General features: G+C 40.0%; 1 protein-coding gene across 2 annotated transcripts; it reads left to right on the top strand.

Moving 5' to 3' along the window:
• Window positions 1-1,297: 1,297 nt before the first annotated feature.
• On the top strand, window positions 1,298-15,001 carry gprin3 (GPRIN family member 3). 2 transcript variants are annotated; one of them, XM_034188500.1, is made up of 2 exons: window positions 1,298-1,435; window positions 12,243-15,001. In XM_034188500.1, exon 2 carries the CDS (start codon window positions 12,334-12,336, stop codon window positions 14,425-14,427), a length of 2,094 nt encoding a protein of 697 aa, XP_034044391.1. In that variant the 5' UTR covers window positions 1,298-1,435; window positions 12,243-12,333; the 3' UTR covers window positions 14,428-15,001. The 2 variants fall into 2 exon arrangements, with proteins under 2 accessions (XP_034044391.1, XP_034044392.1); XM_034188501.1 differs by lacking the exon at window positions 1,298-1,435 and adding an exon at window positions 1,464-1,697.
• The last annotated feature ends 5,513 nt before the right edge of the window (window positions 15,002-20,514 follow it).

The following is a 20,514-nucleotide window of genomic DNA, read 5'->3' as shown; positions in this document are numbered from 1 at the left end:
GGGCTGAGGGAGAGAACCAGGAAAAAGACATGCTGTGGAGGGGAGCAGAGATCGATCACTAATGATTAAATGCAGAGTGGTGCATACAGAGCAAAAAGAGAAAGAAACAGTGCATCATGGGAACCCCCCAGCAGTCTACGTCTATAGCAGCATAACTAAGGGATGGTTCAGGGTCACCTGATCCAGCCCTAACTATAAGCTTTAGCAAAAAGGAAAGTTTTAAGCCTAATCTTAAAAGTAGAGAGGGTGTCTGTCTCCCTGATCTGAATTGGGAGCTGGTTCCACAGGAGAGGAGCCTGAAAGCTGAAGGCTCTGCCTCCCATTCTACTCTTACAAACCCTAGGAACTACAAGTAAGCCTGCAGTCTGAGAGCGAAGCGCTCTATTGGGGTGATATGGTACTACGAGGTCCCTAAGATAAGATGGGACCTGATTATTCAAAACCTTATAAGTAAGAAGAAGAATTTTAAATTCTATTCTAGAATTAACAGGAAGCCAATGAAGAGAGGCCAATATGGGTGAGATATGCTCTCTCCTTCTAGTCCCCGTCAGTACTCTAGCTGCAGCATTTTGAATTAACTGAAGGCTTTTTAGGGAACTTTTACGACAACCTGATAATAATGAATTACAATAGTCCAGCTTAGAGGAAATAAATGCATGAATTAGTTTTTCAGCATCACTCTGAGACAAGACCTTTCTAATTTTAGAGATATTGCACAAATGCAAAAAAGTAGTCCTATATATTTGTTTAATATGCGCTTTGAATGACATATCCTGATCAAAAATGACTCCAAGATTTCTCACAGTATTACTAGAGGTCAGGGTAATGCCATCCAGAGTAAGGATCTGGTTAGACACCATGTTTCTAAGATTTGTGGGGCCAAGTACAATAACTTCAGTTTTATCTGAGTTTAAAAGCAGGAAATTAGAGGTCATCCATGTCTTTATGTCTGTAAGACAATCCTGCAGTTTAGCTAATTGGTGTGTGTCCTCTGGCTTCATGGATAGATAAAGCTGGGTATCATCTGCGTAACAATGAAAATTTAAGCAATACCGTCTAATAATACTGCCTATGGGAAGCATGTATAAAGTATAAAGGTCCAACCCACTACCAAGGTGTACCAAAGAAGTGACCAGTGACTGAATGAATGGATTTAAAAATGCCTGCTATATAACAATAAACAGACATAATGCTCCCCCACCCCACTCCACCCGCCCCAAGAAAACAAAAAATGCCAGACTGTGTCATCTGTGGATGATACAAAATTAAATCCAGAGTGAATGCTCTTTCATCGTGGGAGTGACAGACTGCCGTGCCCGTGGACTCTGACTGTGATCATCAGCTGTCTGACTCCACTCATCCATTCATCGCGGTCACTCTGCGCCACGATGGATGCGTTAAGTTTTTGGGAGACACAACACGAGCCAATGAAAGGGTGACGGCTCCACTTTTTGCAGACGTGCGTGAGGGCAGAGCCGACGAGCACGGCGGTGACTCATTGCGCACCATCGGTCCGCCAGAGCGCTTAGTTTTTGCGCTTTTTAATGCGGATAATTTATACCTTTTATTAAAAAAAAAATAAAGAACAGCAAAGAGAAGCTGTGTACTGTCGTAGTGGGCGGGGTTTGACTTGATCGACCCATTCATTTTTTTTTTTTTTTTTTGCATTACTTCGTCTTCCGACGGACGCGCAAACGGTAAGAGCTTTTCCTTTTTACGCATAATCGAAGGTCAGCAGACGTCGGCGGTCCGTGCAGATGGTTCAAACGTGCGTTTGCGTTTGTGCAGGTTGTGCGCACGACGGAAGCGCTTTGCGTGAATTCGCATCTTGTGGTGTGTTTGTGTGTTTGCGATAAGTGCTGCAGGAAAAACAGCACAGACATTGGAGCTGTTTTAATTGTTGAATAGCCAGTGACAGGATGCTTTCAATAAATATTTGCTCTTTGGCAGCAGGTAGTCGGATGAATAGAGCCAATAACACACATAACCTGATCCAAAAACAGCAGGCTGCTGTTCCACTTAATTTATCCCTCCGTGCAGCAGAATGATCACCACAATTCTTTCTTTATTAACCCAGAAAGCAATATGACTTGAAACAAAACAGGTTTGCCAAGCAGCATCTCCTGGGAGATGAAATTACACCTCAAAAACAGGGGCGTATCCACAGGGTGTCCCCACACCTCTCCACAAAAAAAGAGGCTGAAATCAGAAACCGACTTTTCAACTTTCATGCACCCATGCTTCAAATAACCTGTTATTTGTTTTGTTACAAATGTTATTTTTAAATTTACAATTTAATAATTTTTTTTGCACTCATAGTAAATAATAATAATATGATGCATGCATCTTAAGGGTTAGAGTTGAATTAAAGGAGAGGTTTCACATTCTTCAGCTTGGTTCTATTTTTAGACATTTTAGGGGTTTATTCTCTCTGGATGTAAAAAAAAAAAATAACGCATTATGGATTTAGGAAGCAAACACTTTACGGGTTAATCAGCTAATTAATGTAATGTGTGGGGCAACCTCAAAAGAACTCAGTGAAAAGCTTCTCATTGCCACTGAACCAGTGTGTCATTACAAGTGTCAGATAGCGGGTAGTATGCAGCTATACATGGCTAAATATAAATAAACTTTTTAAATTATCTTTATACAGTTAGTTGCTTATCTTTACATTCTAGTCATCAGCTGATGTTTCTCTCTGTTGAGGTATTACAAGTCAACCACTGATGAGGGGTTCATTTCATAAGATATGCAACCTAATCGGTGGTTGGCTTGTAATCACCAGTGGAAAGCAGCATCAGGTGAAGATGGCCAGACTAAGGTAAGTGGCTAACTATAATTGGTTGTTATAAATCATTTCTTTACAATTAGTGATGTAAATATGCTAATGTGTACCTCCACTGGGACCCTCTCTTCTGTGCTATCATACACTTATGACATTTTTACCTGTTCATTGGTGACAAAAAATGATTTAATGAGAGTGTTTTTAGCTCTCCCCGTTTAACAACATTACATAGCTGGTTTGCCCGTGAAAGTGTCTGTGTTCGAAATCAGTACTGCACAGATTAATTTTGTTTTGATCTGAGGGAATAGACAATGCCTAAAACATCTAAAAATAGAGCCTAGGTTGTAAAATATCTGCGTTCCTCTTTAATCCAATCAAATGGGATTTGTGATCAGCAGATTATTCCAGTTATATTAAAACATAAAGGCTGTGTCCTAATTCAAGGTTTGCACCCTTCTAAGAGCTGTGTACCACAAAACTCTTCAGGCTTCAGTCCTTCAGACACAGGGGAGACCGGAACAAACCATTCTGAAATGAGACGGTTTAGGCTACGGAGCATGTTGCTGTTGCATCATTACGTTTTTTTCCCACCCCATCCCCTGTCGCCTGGTAAGACAGCTGCATGCCTCAAGCTAGCTTCATAGGTGTAACCTGTAGTTTAGTATGTTTTACTTGTAAATATTACTCATTTATAATTGTTCATATGGAGCCTAAAAGTGTCTTAATGTCTTTTTTAAATTTACCAACCTTTTTGTCTTGGGGAAAAAATGGTGGTGCGACTAATATGCTGCGATAGACTGCCGTCCGGTCTAAGCTGTACCACACCTCTCACCCTATGATGGCTGGGATAGACTCCAGCTCTCCTATGACCCTTATAGTTTTTCTCCATTGCTTTAGAGCCTTTGTCAACTCTGAAATGACCTTTTCAAAACAGTTAGCTCTTAGTTCAACACTGAGACACTCTTGCCAAAACTGCACATTTTGATGCCAAAGGGCTTTAACCCCATCCAGATATTTAAAACATGCAAAAAAAAAAAAAACAACTAATCTTTCCTTCAAACAACATGACTTGTGGTCAGATTAATACATTTTCCCAATCAATCGTTACAATCGACTACAATATACAAAATACAGCCGTCATTTTGACCTGGTGCATCCTTGCTTGTATTTTCTGTTACATGCCTGTGTGCATGTACAAAATTACAGTAAAATCAAAATTACTGAGACTTTGAAATACAGTAAGACAAACAAAATATATTGAAGCCATTATTTTCAAATATTTTGGCAGTAAACAGAAATATTCTATATACTCAATACAGAAAACAAGTGAAACTATACTACAAGGAATGCTATACTTTAGTAGAGTACTATAACAAAAACGTTCAAATACATCGGTATTTAAACTTAGTTCATTCTGTCCTGACGAACAGGCCACAGAGTTTCACCCACATCATACTGAATATTTTCTCTTGCGATGCACCGGGGGGAAAACCTCTTTGAATGCTTTATCCACCCGTGACAGTCTTCAGCACTGATGTCCTGGGCAGCAGCTCTCATCACGTCCAACAAAGGCACCTGGACATCAGGCTGATGATTGTACACTCTCCACCTCCAAGCACTGAAGAATTCCTCAAGTGGATTGAGAAAGGGTGAAAAAGCTGGAAGGAATTGTACAATCATCTCACGATGTGCTGTGGACCATTCAGTGATTAAACGTGAAAATCATATTGTCCCATATGACCACATGCAAGGCCTCTGCTGCTCTTCTTGACCGGGCAGGATTAGCCTCCCTTGCAATTCGTTTATAAATCTGATAAGGTACACAGTGTTGTAGGCAGTGGTGGGCACAGTTCAGCTAATCTGATAACCAATAATTATCAAAGCTATTTTTTTTTTTTTTTTTTTTGCTAGTGGATTAGCTTTTCAGATAACTTTTAAAACCATCAGCGGACCAATTATCTTCCGATAAATTTAGTTCCGATAACTTTCAGTCCGACAACATTTTTGTTGCTGGTAAAGTGAGCAAAGTTTAACAGTCAAAAACATTTGCAAACCCTAAAATAAAACATTTTAGGCTGTCTGTTGTGTGTTTGTGGCAGACTGGCTGTCGCTTGCTGATGACGTCATCATTAAGCGCAAACTGTGATTGGCTGGTTGACGCTGGGAGCATTGTGGGTAGTGTAGTTCAGGTTCACTTTGGACATTACAGTGAGTGTTACTGTCCGCTCGACGCAGAAACAAAATGGACTAATTTTAACATTTTATTTTATTTTTCTGTGGCTGATGGGATAATTTAATCGCCAAGAGCTCACAGCACAGCTGGGTTCCAGAGGAACTTTTCTTCACCGTTTAGACACCATTTTGGATAATCAGGACCCTTTATGTGGATTATTTCTTCAGAATTTAATGAATCCCACTGAAATTAACAGGTAGGAATTTATATTTACTACATGTCTTTTACTCTGTGCATTAATGGTATTTCAGTTGTTTAAGCCTCAGGATTCAAAGCGTGTGAAAAAAGCAGCAGCTTTTAGTTTGTAAATGACGGTGTATCTAATACAGAGATAAACTATGAATTCTAATACTGTGTTTTACTGCTTTGAAAGATGATGACAGTGTTTGGCATTTTATTTTTTTTAATTCATTAATTTTTCATGTGTTCTTTTTGTGTTTATGATCCTTGAATTTACCCAGCAGCCCCGTGGCGCTTAAAGTGAAACTGGTTTATCAGAAGCCGACAGTGTAATGTGATGTGGCCGCGTCCAAATCAATACAGAAAGTTATCGGTTATTGGTTATCTGTAATAAAGATAATTTTTTTGGCAGTTTATCAGTCATAAAAGATATCAGTTATCAGATTAATGGTTATCAAAACTAACTTTTTGTTTAGCTGTGCCCACCACTGGTTGTAGGGACCAACCAAAGGTTGCATGGGACACCTTGGCTGGAGACTGCAGCACACATTGATGTGTTTGCACCCCTCTGGTCTGACACTGAAATGGTCACCCTCTGACCGATCACAATTCTCCCACACCTCCTGACTTTTTGGAGATTGAAGCCTGCCTCATCAATGAAGATGAACTTGTGTCCACCCTCAGCTTCAAGCTCCATGATTTTCATCCAGACAAAAAAATTACAGCATACAGAAAAAATACTCATATTGATTGTAATGGCTTCAAAAAACAGTAGAGTACAGTACGGTAAAAAATAAAATTAAATAAAAATCCTTACTTGCACATACTGATATATCTAGCCTCCTTCACATCATAAGCAATCCTTTCGTAACGTACAGTATAGAGTTGTTTCATGGCCATATGGTTCCTTTTGAGTACCCGGTCTATTGTTGCTAAACTGACATTGACATTTCAAAATGTGGCCTGATCTGCTACGACTGCTGCTTGCATTTTGCGCAGTCTTTTGGCCACAGTCATATTTGCAAGCACAGCCTCCTGTTGAGCATTGAAGATTTCTCCTCTGCCACCTCTAGCTGGTGGCAGCATAATGGTTTGCACGTTGGACTGGAGGGCCAGCGATCCAGGTTCGCATCCCGATTTCAGCCAAGCTCCCAACTGACACTTTGAAAGAGTGCCAGGGAGGAGTGAGGCGCGTGCCGTGGGCCCTTCTGGAAGTAAGCTTAGGGCTTTCGTTGACTGGCCACATTAAATAAGGACCTATTCTTCTTCTTCTTCTAGGCTGTAGCCTGTGGATTCTATGCAGAATTACAGTATGACAATGAGAGAACACTACAGTAGTTTAAATACTGTATACCATTGTCCTTTGCCAACAAAGCAATATGTGTTGCAACATTGACTCACGTACCTGCTCTCTCTCTGAAACGTTCTGATAATGGAAGCAACAGTGCTCCTATTCAAAATTGGTTGGACTCTTTGTCCAGCTTCTCTGAATGACAAGCTGTGGTTGATGACATGGTCAACTATAGTCAACTATATACGCCCCCCGCATATGGATCCCTCCTCCTCTACAGGCTCCTCTACCTCTTATCCTCATCTGCTGCAACCTCTTGCTTGCTCGTGATCCATGCTTGCAAAGAGCAACAGAAATGTGGCATCTTTATGGTTGGATACAGACTGACTGCAGATTGGATGATTGTGGCTCGGAGTGCCATGTAGGTGCACTAGTGATTGCAGGTCATTTCTAACAGCTGTGAGCAGATTGCTTGCTAATGTGTGTCATAGTGAAACCAATGAATTCTGGGCTGCTTGAATGATGTCTATGTGAAATGTTGAGCAAAAGAGTGTGAAAAATGAGTGAACCCAATGAGAAGGTATGCTTTGGAGGCAGTGATGAGGACAACGTAAATCCTAATTTCATTAAGCAGGAAAAAGCAACCAAGGAAAAACTGTCATTGGAATAAGTGAGAATAGAAGAGGAATGAATGAATACTCATCGTATTGTTTGGGACCACAAAGGATCCACCTGTTGTATCCTCCATTTGCAGGAGAAAGGAACCCATGAATGTCGGCTGCTTCACAAAAAGCCTTTGAAATGGGACCGACTAGTCGTGCCACTTGTGAGATAAATAGGTGGTGATTACTGTCTTAGAAGTGTGCAGCCACTGAACTGAACTGGGACACAGCCACAGTCACAGTTTGCAGAGAGAATAGAAATGACAGTTATTTGTTAGTGTTGTAGGTTTAGGTGCTTGCTGATTTGTGTGTGTGTGTGTGTGTGTGTGTGTGTGTGTGTGTGTGTGTGTGTGTGTGTGTGTGTGTGTGTGTGTGTGTGTGTGTGTGTGTGTGTGTGTGTGTGTGTGTGTGTGTGTGTGTGTGTGTGTTACTAGTTTTAGTCACTTGCACAAGTTGCTGGCCATTATACTCAGCCTTTTACACATGCACACATTGAGTACTGTACAGCACAAGAGGCAGAAAGTCTGAATTTTTCCCATTGAAAACTGGTGTTCATCAGGGATGTGTTCTGGCCCGTACACTGTTCAGTGCTTACATGGATTGGGTGTTTGTCAGGTTGTGGAAACCAGTGGCTTTGGTGAATTTGTTAGCAAGGGGAGGTTTACTGACCTTGACTACATACAGTTACAAAAAAAAAAAAAATACAATAAAAAAAAAAAAGATAATGTAACTGCTTGTACAAAACAACCTATACATTTTACAGTATAAAACTGTTATAATTTACAAAAAATTGTTGTAAACCAGTAAATCAAACCGTGTTTTTCTGTTGAATTAATATGATCATGCTGCTCTTAAATTAGTAATTTTTGTAAAATTCAAATGCAGTTGAATGCAGTTAATAAATCCTAATCTGTTTTAGCACTGGGCGGCACGGTGGATTAGTGGTTAGCACTGTTTTGGTTTTGTTTTGTTAGCACTTAATTGCAGTAATTGGCTATAGAAGAGGGATAGATGGATGGTTTACTGATTTAATTCTAAATATACCCATTATTTCATAACTCTTCATATTAATATACTTTTTTGTATTTGCACAAAGTATGTCAATACTTTTGAAAAATATGAAGTCTATTTAGAATTTAATAGGCTGTATCAGTAGGCTGACAGCTGAGTGAATGGGACCAATGCTCGAGTGCGCTGCACAGTGGAATGTGGTGCACAAAGTTAGTGCACTTGCCTCCCAAACACAATATCCCTGGTTCAAGGCTGGCCAAGCCCCATTCTCTTTGTCCACCTGGAGTTGTGTGAGAAAAAGCAAATACAACATCTAGATACCAAAGTAATCCTCCTGTGGATATACCCTGAGCAAGAAGAAAGAACCTCAAAGAAACTTCACTAAACGGGGTGCAATAAGCAGCATGTCCGTTTTACAGAAATTAGTTGAAAAGAAGCATGATCATGTTAATTTGACAGAAAAACATTCAGTTTACTGGTTTGCCATGTAATATTTCTTGTATAAATTACAACAGTTTCAAACTGTAAAATTTACAGGTTGTAAAGGTAGTTCCATTATTTCACTGTATTATTCTCTCAACTACAGCTGCAATTTTTTTTTTTTTTCATAAAAACAACTGAATTTATTTTATTTTATTTTAGCAATGTGATTGAGAAGCTGAGTGAGGACTCTGATTGTCTTGATTTGCGATTGTTCTGGATCAAGACTAAAGATCAAGACTTTTAATGATTTTCTGGACCATTAAAAAGTGTGTCTCTTTGTGGTGAACTTGGAGACACATTCATTTATTTCAGCAGTGATATTCATGTCTCTGAGTCTTTGGCTTTGAAGACCAAACAACATTTGGTAAGACCTTTTGGAATCATGAAGTTACTGAACAGAGGTGTTTGGAGATGTCGATACCTTTGCAGAAGAATAAAGGTCCAAGTCTGTAGGGTTTTGGTGCTTCCTGTCTTACTGTATGGTTGTAAGACTTGGACGCAAGCTAGTGAGTGAAGGCGACAACTGGATGTCTTTGGTACTAGGCCTCTTGGGTACTGTTGTACTGACTTTGCATCAAAGGAGTCATTAGTTGGGCAGGCTCAGATGCAGAGTATTACTTGTATTTTGAAGTAGCATCAGCTACAAAATTTTAGGCATGTGGTGTGTTTGTCAGGGCATGATCCAGCACACACGTGCCTCAGTGTTGAGGACCCCAGTGGCTGGAGAAGGCCAAGGGGATACTCACATTTCACCTTAATAGATAGGTGATTACTTTAAAGAGGTGGGGATGGACTGGTTGTCTGTCTGGATGGTTGCTATCCAGGTCCTGGGGCGCTTTCGCCGGACGGTGGCTGAAGTGACATGGCACCGGTGTATGCCCCCCAGACCTGACCTGAACTTTTGTTACTTTAGTCTGGACATACAGATCATGGTACATTGTGCAAAACCTTGATGTGCTTAAAACCTTTGAAAATGAAGGAAAACAGCTCAATACTGTATCTCTTAAAATAATATATGATAAAATACGTTGTGTGTGTGACTATTGTTCAACTTTAAAAATGAATAATGTTTTGGGTGGTTTCCCAGAAGTGATTGGTAAAAATATGCTTCTATGTGAGTATGTACAGTGGATACAAAAGCCTACACATAAAAACTCTCTCTCCCTCTATATATATATATATATATATATATAGATAGATATATATAGATAGATATATATAGATATAGATAGATATATAGATAGATAAGTAGGTGCATTTTAGTGGTTTTGCGAGAGCATCTTGCTGAGTTCTGAGTATAGCAGGCGATATGCGAAGGGAAAAATTGGCAGTAGGCCAGTAGTTGCCAGAGGGTTTATTATTTTAAATTGAAAATAATAAAAAAAAAAAAATAGATTTAACTGCAAAAAATGTCTTAACAAAGCAATACAAATCAAACTTCCTTTAAATTTATTAACATAATTAAATAAAAGCTGTGACTGCAATCACAAATTTATTTTGACGGGGCCGCAAACATCTCATATGTTTGTAGTGATACATTTGCAGTAGGAAATGGGTGTATCCTTTGACCTGCAAGCCCAAAACTGCCGACTAAGTGGCTGCTGTCGTGTTGTGGCTATATTGGGCTATATTGCATTATTGTCTGGCAGAAAAGTGCTGAGAGGATGCCAACAAACACTTAATAATCCTAGCATCTCATCTCAGTGCTTTCTTTAAACAAAAAAGCACTCTTTATAGGATTTGTGTCTATGACAACAGTAAACAGCTAACAACTAGCTTATGTGTATGGTGATAAAAGCACTCACCCTCAGCAGGAAAGTAGTGTCTGTTAAACCTGGTATTACAGATTTGTTTTGTTTTGTTGTCCATTATGATGGATTTTTTGTATTTAATCAGCTGACTGTAGACAGAAACACCAAAATCAATTTTCTCTTTCCGTGAAGTCTTGCTCAGTGTGATTGGTTGCCTGTAAAGACACAGCAATGACATCAGAGCGTCTTTCTGACAGGTGTAGAGATTTTCAACTTAAAGTGCCTGGAGCAGCTGCACAAAAAAAGCCAAAGGGCTCCGAATAGATGCTGAATGCAGCCCTTTTCTCTGTACTGTGCTACTCTGCATCGCCCAATTTTCATGCTGCACACAGTAAAAATGAAGAACAGAAGAAATCAAAAAGAGTTCACCTGCCTGCATGTACACAGAATTGCGGCCGGTGTGAGGTGTGCGTGGGCTGACGCGCCAATAATAATGGATCCTCATACTTCCATTTCAGTGTAACTTTTAAGATGGAAATACAGTACTGTTGGATTGCTGCACACTGAAATTCAAGATGCTTTGATATTTTTTAAGCTTTGAATGAATGTACCGCTGTTGTTTGTCCACAGATTGGCGCACAATAACTAAATTGCACATCTGCCAACAATAAAGCCGAAACGCTGGTGTGGAAATCTGTAAATCCGTATGCAAATGCTGACTTTTGTTCACATGAAAAAGAAGATACTGTAATAATTAAAATGTGTATAAGCTGCAATTATTATGTAATATGATGGTAGTTAAGTAGTCATTAAATTTGCACGATTAAAGCACAACGCGCCACTGAACAGACGAGTTTAATGTCATTTTCAGCGAGATGAACTGCACATTAAAAATGGAAATAGCTGCTCATCGCTTCACAATGGGATGAAAATGGCTGAGCGGTGCTCTCGGTGGACTGCTGAATCCTGAATCACCAACACTGCTTCCTCTTTGTTATGTTTGATTAAAGTTGTGGTCATGGTGCCGCTGATGTGCGTGACTGCAGCGGATCAGATGTTTGCAGTATGTAGTGGGTGTAGGCACATCAGGATTACCCAGGAGGCTTTTCTACTCTGACGACTACATGAGATTGAGACATTTCATCAGGTCTCTGTGACATCCGTGAAAGTCTCGCTCGCTGCTTAGAATTTAGAGCCACCAGACTGATTAGAAAACCAAAGAGGATTTAAAATCAAGGGCTGCTTGCATGTTTTTCTCATGGCAAAGATGTTCTTTAAGTGAATCGTTCTCATTGTGGGACTTGGTGGGAGCATCATTATTTAGTTGCAGGATGAGAGAATTATAGTAAATATGCAAATATGCCCCATCCAGTAACAGTTTGTAGCAGGCTAACCTGTGATGGTTTTTATATTCTAAATCAATATTGGACTACTTAATTAATTTTTTGTCCCAATTAAAAAAAAAAGAGCTTCAAAACGTCTAAAGTATTGCCTAGATATAAAAATGTGAAAGTTACCCTTTGAACAAATCAATAATCACAGCAAACAGAAAAAGCAACCCAAGCTTAACTAATTTGAACACTTGCCATTAAAATTGTATCACGATATGAGTCATTTGATCACTGTACTTTGATTCACAGTGAAACATGATTTTTCCTCATCTTTTCTTCTAACAAGCATGTAACCCTTTGTCAAAACTATGTATATTGAAAAATCTAAATTAAGTAGAAGTCTAGGCTTGTATTGTATGACTCCATCTTTAGTATTTTTGTCGAACATACACTATTTGTTGAAGCGTGATCACTGAAAGAAAAGAACTAAGTGTGTTTTTGTTTCCTTCCTGTAGGAGATTACAACAGTTAACTGACTGAATATTGTACATCTGGTTACATCAGTGGATTACTACAACTTTTAAAGGCTGAATCTGTGATTTCAACATGGGAACGAACCCAAAAAGGACAGTGACAGTCCAGATGGTGCCTCAGCTGGCTGTGGCAGACACCCTGGCCAATAAGGAGTCTAATGCCAACTGGGCCAAAGATCCCAACCTTAAACGCTCTCAGGTTTGTCCAAAACCCAAACCCACCCCTACAGAACACAGCCAGGACAATCTATCGCTGACGGCTTCCACAACTAACACTGTTCCATGTTCTGAAATAAAAGCTCAAGAAGGAGCAGAACCAGTTAACAGTGCTGCGTTGGACAAGCCAACACATACCAATGAAAACCAGAAAAAAACAGAACTTCTGACAGGTGGAGACCAACAGAAACAAATGCTAGAGTGCAAAAGCCAAGGTGGGAGAGATGGCGGAGAGGACCGAAGAGATGGGAACGCTAATGTGAGAGTGCAAGGGCTGACTGAGGAAGCAGTCCTCTCAGCAGCTGTCACAGCATCCAAAGTTGACGTGCAGACCAACAACTGCAGAGTTAAAGGACTGAGTGCACCAGAGGAGGAGCGTGCAAAGGTTATACTGCCAGGTAGTGATGCACCTTCAGGCAAAGCATCACTTTTTAAGGACAGTAATAAACACAACTCTCCAAATAATCAAAAGCTTAATCCCTGTGAGTTACGACACACAGTGTCTGAAGTGCTAACATCCCAACAAGAGACTACAGAGAGTAAGTCACTGGACGTAAACAAGGACTTTGCCTTGCTACAGACATCTAAAGGGCTCGAGCATATAAGTAGTTGCTCTCACAGCTCTGTGCATCAACCAAAATGCACTGTAGAACTGGCAGCACCTCCATGTATGAGTGCAGGTGGAACACCAAGGTCTGCACATAACAACTCAGCTTCAATACACCCAGAGAGGGATTTACAAGCAGGAAACGAATTTGAAGTCTCATCAGATAAATGTCAAACGGTGTCTTCACTGAAGGATTCCTCCACTGAGGCGGCGTGTAGGCAGGTGCCTGAGGAAGCAAACCACACGGCCACAGCTGGGCTGCAACAAGTACAGAAACTCTACAGAGAGGCAGCAACAATGACATCATCTCTGTCATCTACCCCTGTCAAGCAGTGTCACGATATGGAGGTTCAGGCGGTGGTTAATACAAGCACTAAGGCCGTGTCCACCAGTCCAAGTCTGCTGCCTGTAATTGTGTCTCGCAGGGTAAGTGCTGGTGGAGTCCCCCAGGAGGACGCGCAGAGCCTGGCTGTAGTCTACCAGTGTGAGGATGGGATGGGCCTCCATCAAATCAACATGGGTTCCATGCCAGCCACTGCAGAGTCGAGATCAGAGAGGCTAATCGTTGAGGCGGAGATGTGCCCAAGCCAAAATACCATCAGGGGCGTTACGTCCCAGCATCAAGAGTCCAAGCTGATGGCCAAGCCTAAAAACCAGGGATCAGATCTTTGTAGAATCCAGCCAGTTTATCAAATCACCATTGAGCACCGCAACCAAGGAGAACCGGTGAGCCCCCACCAAGAGGAAATACCCAACTCCCAATCCAAGAGTGGTGATCAGAAGTCAAAATTACCCCCAGAGGGAGCTACTAGGTCCACTGACAGCAACAATGCTGTCATCTCTCAGCCCAACCAAGTTCATCCAGCATCGCTGACTGTGGACAGCGCTTCAAAGCCAGAGCATTCTGGAAACAAAGCTGACAGTCCAATGGAAAAGACTAAAGCTGGAGGTAAATCCTCGACGAAGGACACAAATTCCTGCAAGAAGGAGATAGAACCTGAGAGAAATGACAATGGGGGTGATCAGACGGTGAAGCAGAAAGGAAAGAGCGTGCATGACGTGGTTTGGGATGAACAAGGGATGACGTGGGAAGTCTACGGGGCCTCTGTGGACCCAGAATCCCTCGGTTTTGCCATTCAGAGCCATTTGCAGTGTAAGATCAAGGAACAAGAGAGGAAGCTGATGGCTCAGACCTCTTTCCGAAAGTCGATTTCGGGCATCGGCTCGCTGCGAAATGGCAGGAAGAAAAAAAGGAGGCAGCAGAACATTTTCAGGTCAATGCTGCAAAATGTCAGACGGCCCAACTGCTGTGTACACGCCCCTCCCTCCTCTGTCCTTGAGTAGCCCAGCCAATGTCGAACATGCTCCCTTTTTCCTACAGGTCAAAATGTTTGTCCTCTCAATGCCACGTGATACTGTAACGGGACAACGATCCCTGTAAGTATACTGGCACGTTGACGTATAAACAAGTTAACTGTCTGTCATGTTTGTGATCGAAGAAGACCGCGAGGTAGGAAATAGAAACATGGAATGAGCAACTCCAGGCTTGTTTTATAGATGTAGAGGTTGTAAAAAAGCAAGCATTTTAAAATAATAAAGGCAATAATAGTTAAAAGCATGTGTATCAAGTTATCACGAGAGAAGCATTACATATTACGTCCAAACATTTAGTGCACTGATGATGAGGGTTGGCCTTCATTACTTACTGTCAGCATATCTGTTCATAATATAATGTTAACATCTCGTTGCAGTTGGTGCAATTGTTTGTTTTTTGTTTTTTAGGTATTTTGGGGCACTATATTTACAAGATTGTTGTATTTTCTTCTTTTGCAAAGTTGTTTTACATCAGTGACTGTATTGTGCTTACAATCTATCTAACCTGCTCTTCTCTGAATTTGTATTAAAATAGCAAAAAACTAACTTGCACTTTACATAGTTTTCATTCCTGATTCACTGGCGGCAGAATATGGCTGATGTGATGATCTTTTCAAAAGGAATGCTCCAGTAATATTTTAAAGCGATAGCTGCATTAATTTGGATGCAGTTGCAGTAAAATCATAGTCTGAGTGGAAGAAATGCAGCTCCGTACTCACATGTCCTGCTTTTTTTTTTTTTTTTTTTTTTTTTTTTTAGAAAACAGCTTCGCGGGGAGACTGTAGCTCTCACTGTAGCTGCGCAGTTACACAGCCTCTATCGCTGTTCTGTTTATGATACATTTCGCCCAACTTCTTTTGTGTTTCATGGTCTCCAAACAACGTTATGAGGAGTTTTGTCTAAGCCGTCGACCAGAACGCGCTCAAAAAGGGCTCTTTTGCTGCCATCTCCAACTAGACAGACAAGACGCTATACAAAGATAACTTTCGTATTTGGCGGGAGTTTGCACACTCAACCCAAATGTTGACCCTGGGAACCCGGATGCATGAAGTCATGCTTGCTGAGCTAGCCGGATTCAATCCATGTTTGCATTCAGTTCGAGACGAATAGAAAATAAACCTGGCCTAAATCCGAATAGTGCTGTGCAGATTAAGAAAAAACCTATCCGGTGTCACGTACTTTTCTTTCCATTGTATTTTTCTTTCCCCGTCATTCAGCAAAGGAAACCACAGTGCTGTTCTTGCCTTTCAGTGAGGCAGGTACTGAAATGTTTATCTGAAAACATCCATCTAAGAAGGATTAACAGATATCCTGTAGTGTTTGAATGATGTTTGATAAATGCAGATCCACCCAGACAAACCCATCGGCCATTACCGAGAGTCAATCACCTCCTGCCACTAAATAGAAGCGGAAAAAAATTGTATGACATTATTACCATGAAATCTTTCCCCCATTATTAGAATACTATCTTTTCCTCCAAGGAAGAGGAAAAATTGTATGGCATGCTGTTTTCCGTCTTGCGCGCATGTGCAAAATGCATCGGGGAAAGAAAAATACAGTGGAAAGAAAAATGAGGTGTGTACTGTCCTTTAAACTAAATACACTCCAACTAAGAGTGAAAAACAAACAAAAGTTTCAACTGGTGAAGCGCAAGAGGACAAACAGGAATCAGGCTGACATTGGGCAAGAACACAGATTAACATAGGCATGGCTGTTGAAAAAAATAGAGAGGGAGAGGCCTTTATTTGGTTTTGGGGATCAAAACCGAACCGGAGCTGGATGTCATCCTCACTCAGGGTGAGGAGGAGTAACAGGAAGATAGAGGTCGGGAATGAGAGGAACAGTAGTAGCCAGTAAACCAGTAATGATCAGTATGTCTGGTATTTATATTGTGTGTTTATATTTATATTTGCAAACTTTTTATTTTTTAACTTTCACTTTTGATACTCTGTGTGCTTCTTACCCTGTGTGCTGCTATGCAATGCTGCTGGAACCTCAATTTCCCTGAGGGAGTCTTCCCAAGGGATCAGTAAAGTTCTATCTAATCTAATCTAATCTAATCTCTAATCTAATCCTGTTGAGCAGGTCACTAACATTACTGATAAACATGAGTATAGTATGGTTTTGAGTTTTCTTTGCCTGAATTAGATGACGTTAGCTTGCTTGCCGATGCTGCTGTATGAATCTACAGAGTTGAATGCATGTGGCCCCCAGGGTGTCTGCAAAAAAAAAAAAAAAAAGAAGATGTGAATGTTTGTAGCCAAAAATAGCCTACATACTGAGACGATGACGTCTGCAAAAACATATTTTCAGGTCTCCAAACAACCTGTTTCCCTGCATGTTGCATTTATTAGGAAGGAGGTAACACTTACAATGCCTCCTTTCCCACCACAGAGGGCATATGTCTGTCTTCCTCCAGACTGTGTGTGTGTGTGTGTGTGTGTGTGTGTGTGTGTGTGTGTGTGTGTGTGTGTGTGTGTGTGTGTGTGTGTGTGTGTGTGTGTGTGTGTGTGTGTGTGTGTGTGTGTGTGTGTGTGTGTTTCACATAGAGCAAACCAGCTCATTCTAACCCAGTGTTTTTCAAACTTTTTCAGATCAAGGACCACTTAACCAGTTTAAATACTTTCTCTTTAATTGATCCTGTCTTAAGGCAACCATTCATCTTTTCAGTTGATGATGCTGATAGTTTTTGATTTTGTCGCAAAATGGTCATAAAATGGTCAGCTGTATGAGCATCCAAAAGCAAGCAATTGAATTTTTTTGGATTTAGATATACTTAGTAATAAAAATAATACATATGTGATACTACCTATTATACTTTGGAGTCATTTTTAACCAGTTTGTGAAACACGCTTGAGTTAGAATATGATATTAATTTAAAATGTGACATTTTACCAATATATCAGTAGACCACTAGAGGTTGCTCATGGACCACCAATGATCCACGGACCACTCTGAGAACAGCTGTCTCTCCAGAGGTGGACTTCTAAAACCAATCATTTCTGATCTGAGTTTAGCTTCTGGTGGAGAATTCATACTCGTGTGGACATAAAGATATAGAACTGTGAGGCGTTGATAATATTTAACATAAAGTGCCAAATATATTTGATGGTACACTAACAGTTCACTATACAAACTGTAGATAAAAACACAATGTGAAACAAATCTGCCCCCTACAGGACAGGGCTGGGATTATATCTGATTGGCGTGTAAACCACATTTCTGATATACAAAACAATTTTGAATTTTAGGACAAGAAAAAAACTCTCAGGTGTTTGTAATTTTAGTTTTTGGTCTCAAACAAGGAGCTCTGTGAGAGTTTGCTGACAACTTCATTCATTTTTATCGAACCAGAATGAAGTTTGCAGATTTCACCAGCAAGTAACACTTCACTTTTAAACTTTTACATGAATCCAGTATTTTGTTTTTCTTCTTTCTTACTTTTATGGCTGGCAGATGTCCATGTTGATGATCTCCAACAGATTTGGGACAGTCAAGGTGTTTCTGTGAAGAACATTCCTAAGTCAAAGAAAAAGCTCATCCCGGATGTATTTCTTAGAAGAATATGTACATTATTTTTTTCTGGGTTGTGTTGTCGGTGGAACAAAGATACAAGTTTGATCATACCATCTGGAGTTTTTGCATAGCAAAAAGAGAGAGGGCTTTTTTGTTTCTTTGTTTTGCAACTAAATGCCTACATTTTGCATCTTTTTCTGGAATGAGCAAAACAAAATATCTCCTTTCTATTATTTGTTACAAGATTTTAAAAATAGGAATACCAGATAGATAAAGTAAAAATGTTACAAATAATGTTTACTATACAAAGGAGAGTTTCTAAACCATAAAGGGAGCACCATTTTCAAAATCTGCACAAGATATTTTTTTATTAAATGTTAAAATCAAATTGGTAAAAAAAAAAAAATCAAAATCTATTCTTAATGTTAGGGAAACGTACAAATTGTTTGAAAACTTATCTATTTTAAAAACTACACTTATAAAGAAATAATGTAGCTACTCCATTCTTTGTCATATTTAAGTGTTTAGTACCGTATTTTCCGAAGTATAAATCACACCAGAATAGAGGCGCAGCTAAAAAATATGCCTCTTGAAGAGGACAAACACATAAATAAAATGCACTGGAGTATAATTCGCCCCTTTTTTCTGTATTATCAGTACTTTAATGTTGGTTTTTGTGCATTGTTGTAGTGTCCTTTTATATATTCTTTAATTATTAGAGTTGCTTTGATTCCTTGGAACATCCTATAGAAATAGTCTTTATAATTGTTATTATTAATAACGATTGTGTGATTTTTTCTGCACTGGAGTATATGTTGCAGGACTTCCCAAAGTGGAAAAAAAGACATACTCAGAAAATTATGGTATATTAAAATAGTACTCCCATTTAAAATAGATTTTCACGTTTCACTTTAGGTTTTCACGACCTTCATATCCTTTTATTTTCAGACTATTGAGTGTGACTGCTGTGTCATGCACACAGCATTACTTTCTTTACATCACATTGTGACAGTTAATGCTTCCTTTCACTTTCAATTTGTCATCCTGACTGGTGTAACACTGATTTTAGGAGACTGCTGTTATTGTCTTAGCGAGCACGTCAATTCCTCTTAATGTCAGCATGTGATTGCAGGATGAAAAAAAATACAAGTCGTCTGCACCCCAAGCATATGCCGCGGAATGTCACGACCTGTCAAAAAGCAGCTCAGGATGATGAGGTTAATGCCTTATTCCTCGTTTGATCCAGAGGGATCAGAGGACAAAGTGTTACTTTGATCCTCACCTGATACATGTGTGTATTAAGTGTACTGTGGTTACTGCAGTGCACACTTTACAATGTCTGCTTTGTTATCGAGGTGCCGGATGTGTCAAATCACCAAACTGAGCTTCATGGCTAGCGAGAATAGAGAGGTTTTTTTTTTCTTTTGTGACTGACTCAGTCGGTTTCTTCTGGCCTTGAGATTGGACACAATTCTGCTTCTTTTATCCTTGCTTTAATTAGCAGTGCTTTAATTTTTCATAACGCCGCACCTCACTGTGTCGTTATGACCGGTTCTCATTTGGAAGTGCAGATTAGATTTGGCCGTCATCAGTGGTTAGTACAGAGGAAGATTTATGACGAGAAACACGGACAAATAGCACCCGCTGCCAAAGTTGTCAGAGGATTCAACTCCAGCTTTCAAAATTCATCCGGCGAGTGTTTCGCTGTGTGTAATTAATGAACAGGCCTTTTAAAATTTGCCTTCGTTGGAGGTGTACTGTGCACCTTTTCAGCTATAGAGTTGGGAAAACAAATAAATGCTCACAATATTTCAATATTAATTCCTGCAATATGCAAATCGAGGTTTAAAGTCTAGAATCTATAAAGTTCAAATTCAATTATTTATAGACAAGGTGGAAAAAAATATAGCACTGCTTTCATTCAGCAGAGGCTGCAATATATTGTTGACCTAATCTCAGTATTACTTTACGTCATCTCCATTTCAAGCAGGCGCGAGACAGGAAAGTGGCAGACCAGCAGAAACTTTCCTGGAGATCAAAGAACAGATGAATATGTACTTTAAGGAGTGGCATTCAAATAGGGCAAAAATTAAAGATGGGGTGCATCATTATTTGTATGTTTAGCTGTTGATATGTGGCAGTCGTTTGCAAGGCAAAAGGTAGCCGGAGCCGGGCAGGGAATCTTGACGTCCTGTAGCCAAGAATCCCATCCAGATGCTCGTCTACTCAGCTCAGAGAGGTCTGTTGCTGGCCTGGTGGGCATGGAAGTCAAGATAGTGTGCAATTTTCATGCTGAGCACGAACAAAAAAAAAATCCAAGATAGCAAGAAGAGTGTGACTGCCTGGTTGTGATATAACAAAGGCATCACTCTACCCTAATGCAAAAATATTTTTGCCACTTTTTATGCAGTCAAGTCTGGAGTTGTGAAAGATAAATGGGAAGGAATTAGTTAACTTCAAAAGTATTTTAATTATTTAATGACCAAGTATGCAGTGTGGCTCACTGGAAAATAAATAAATAGAATTTATGATACTCATTCT

Source organism: Thalassophryne amazonica, chromosome 15 (assembly GCF_902500255.1).
Source record: "Thalassophryne amazonica chromosome 15, fThaAma1.1, whole genome shotgun sequence".
NCBI lineage: Eukaryota > Metazoa > Chordata > Actinopteri > Batrachoidiformes > Batrachoididae > Thalassophryne > Thalassophryne amazonica.
The sequence above is the reverse complement of the archived record's forward strand: the minus strand, read 5'-3'. Positions and strand labels throughout refer to the sequence as shown.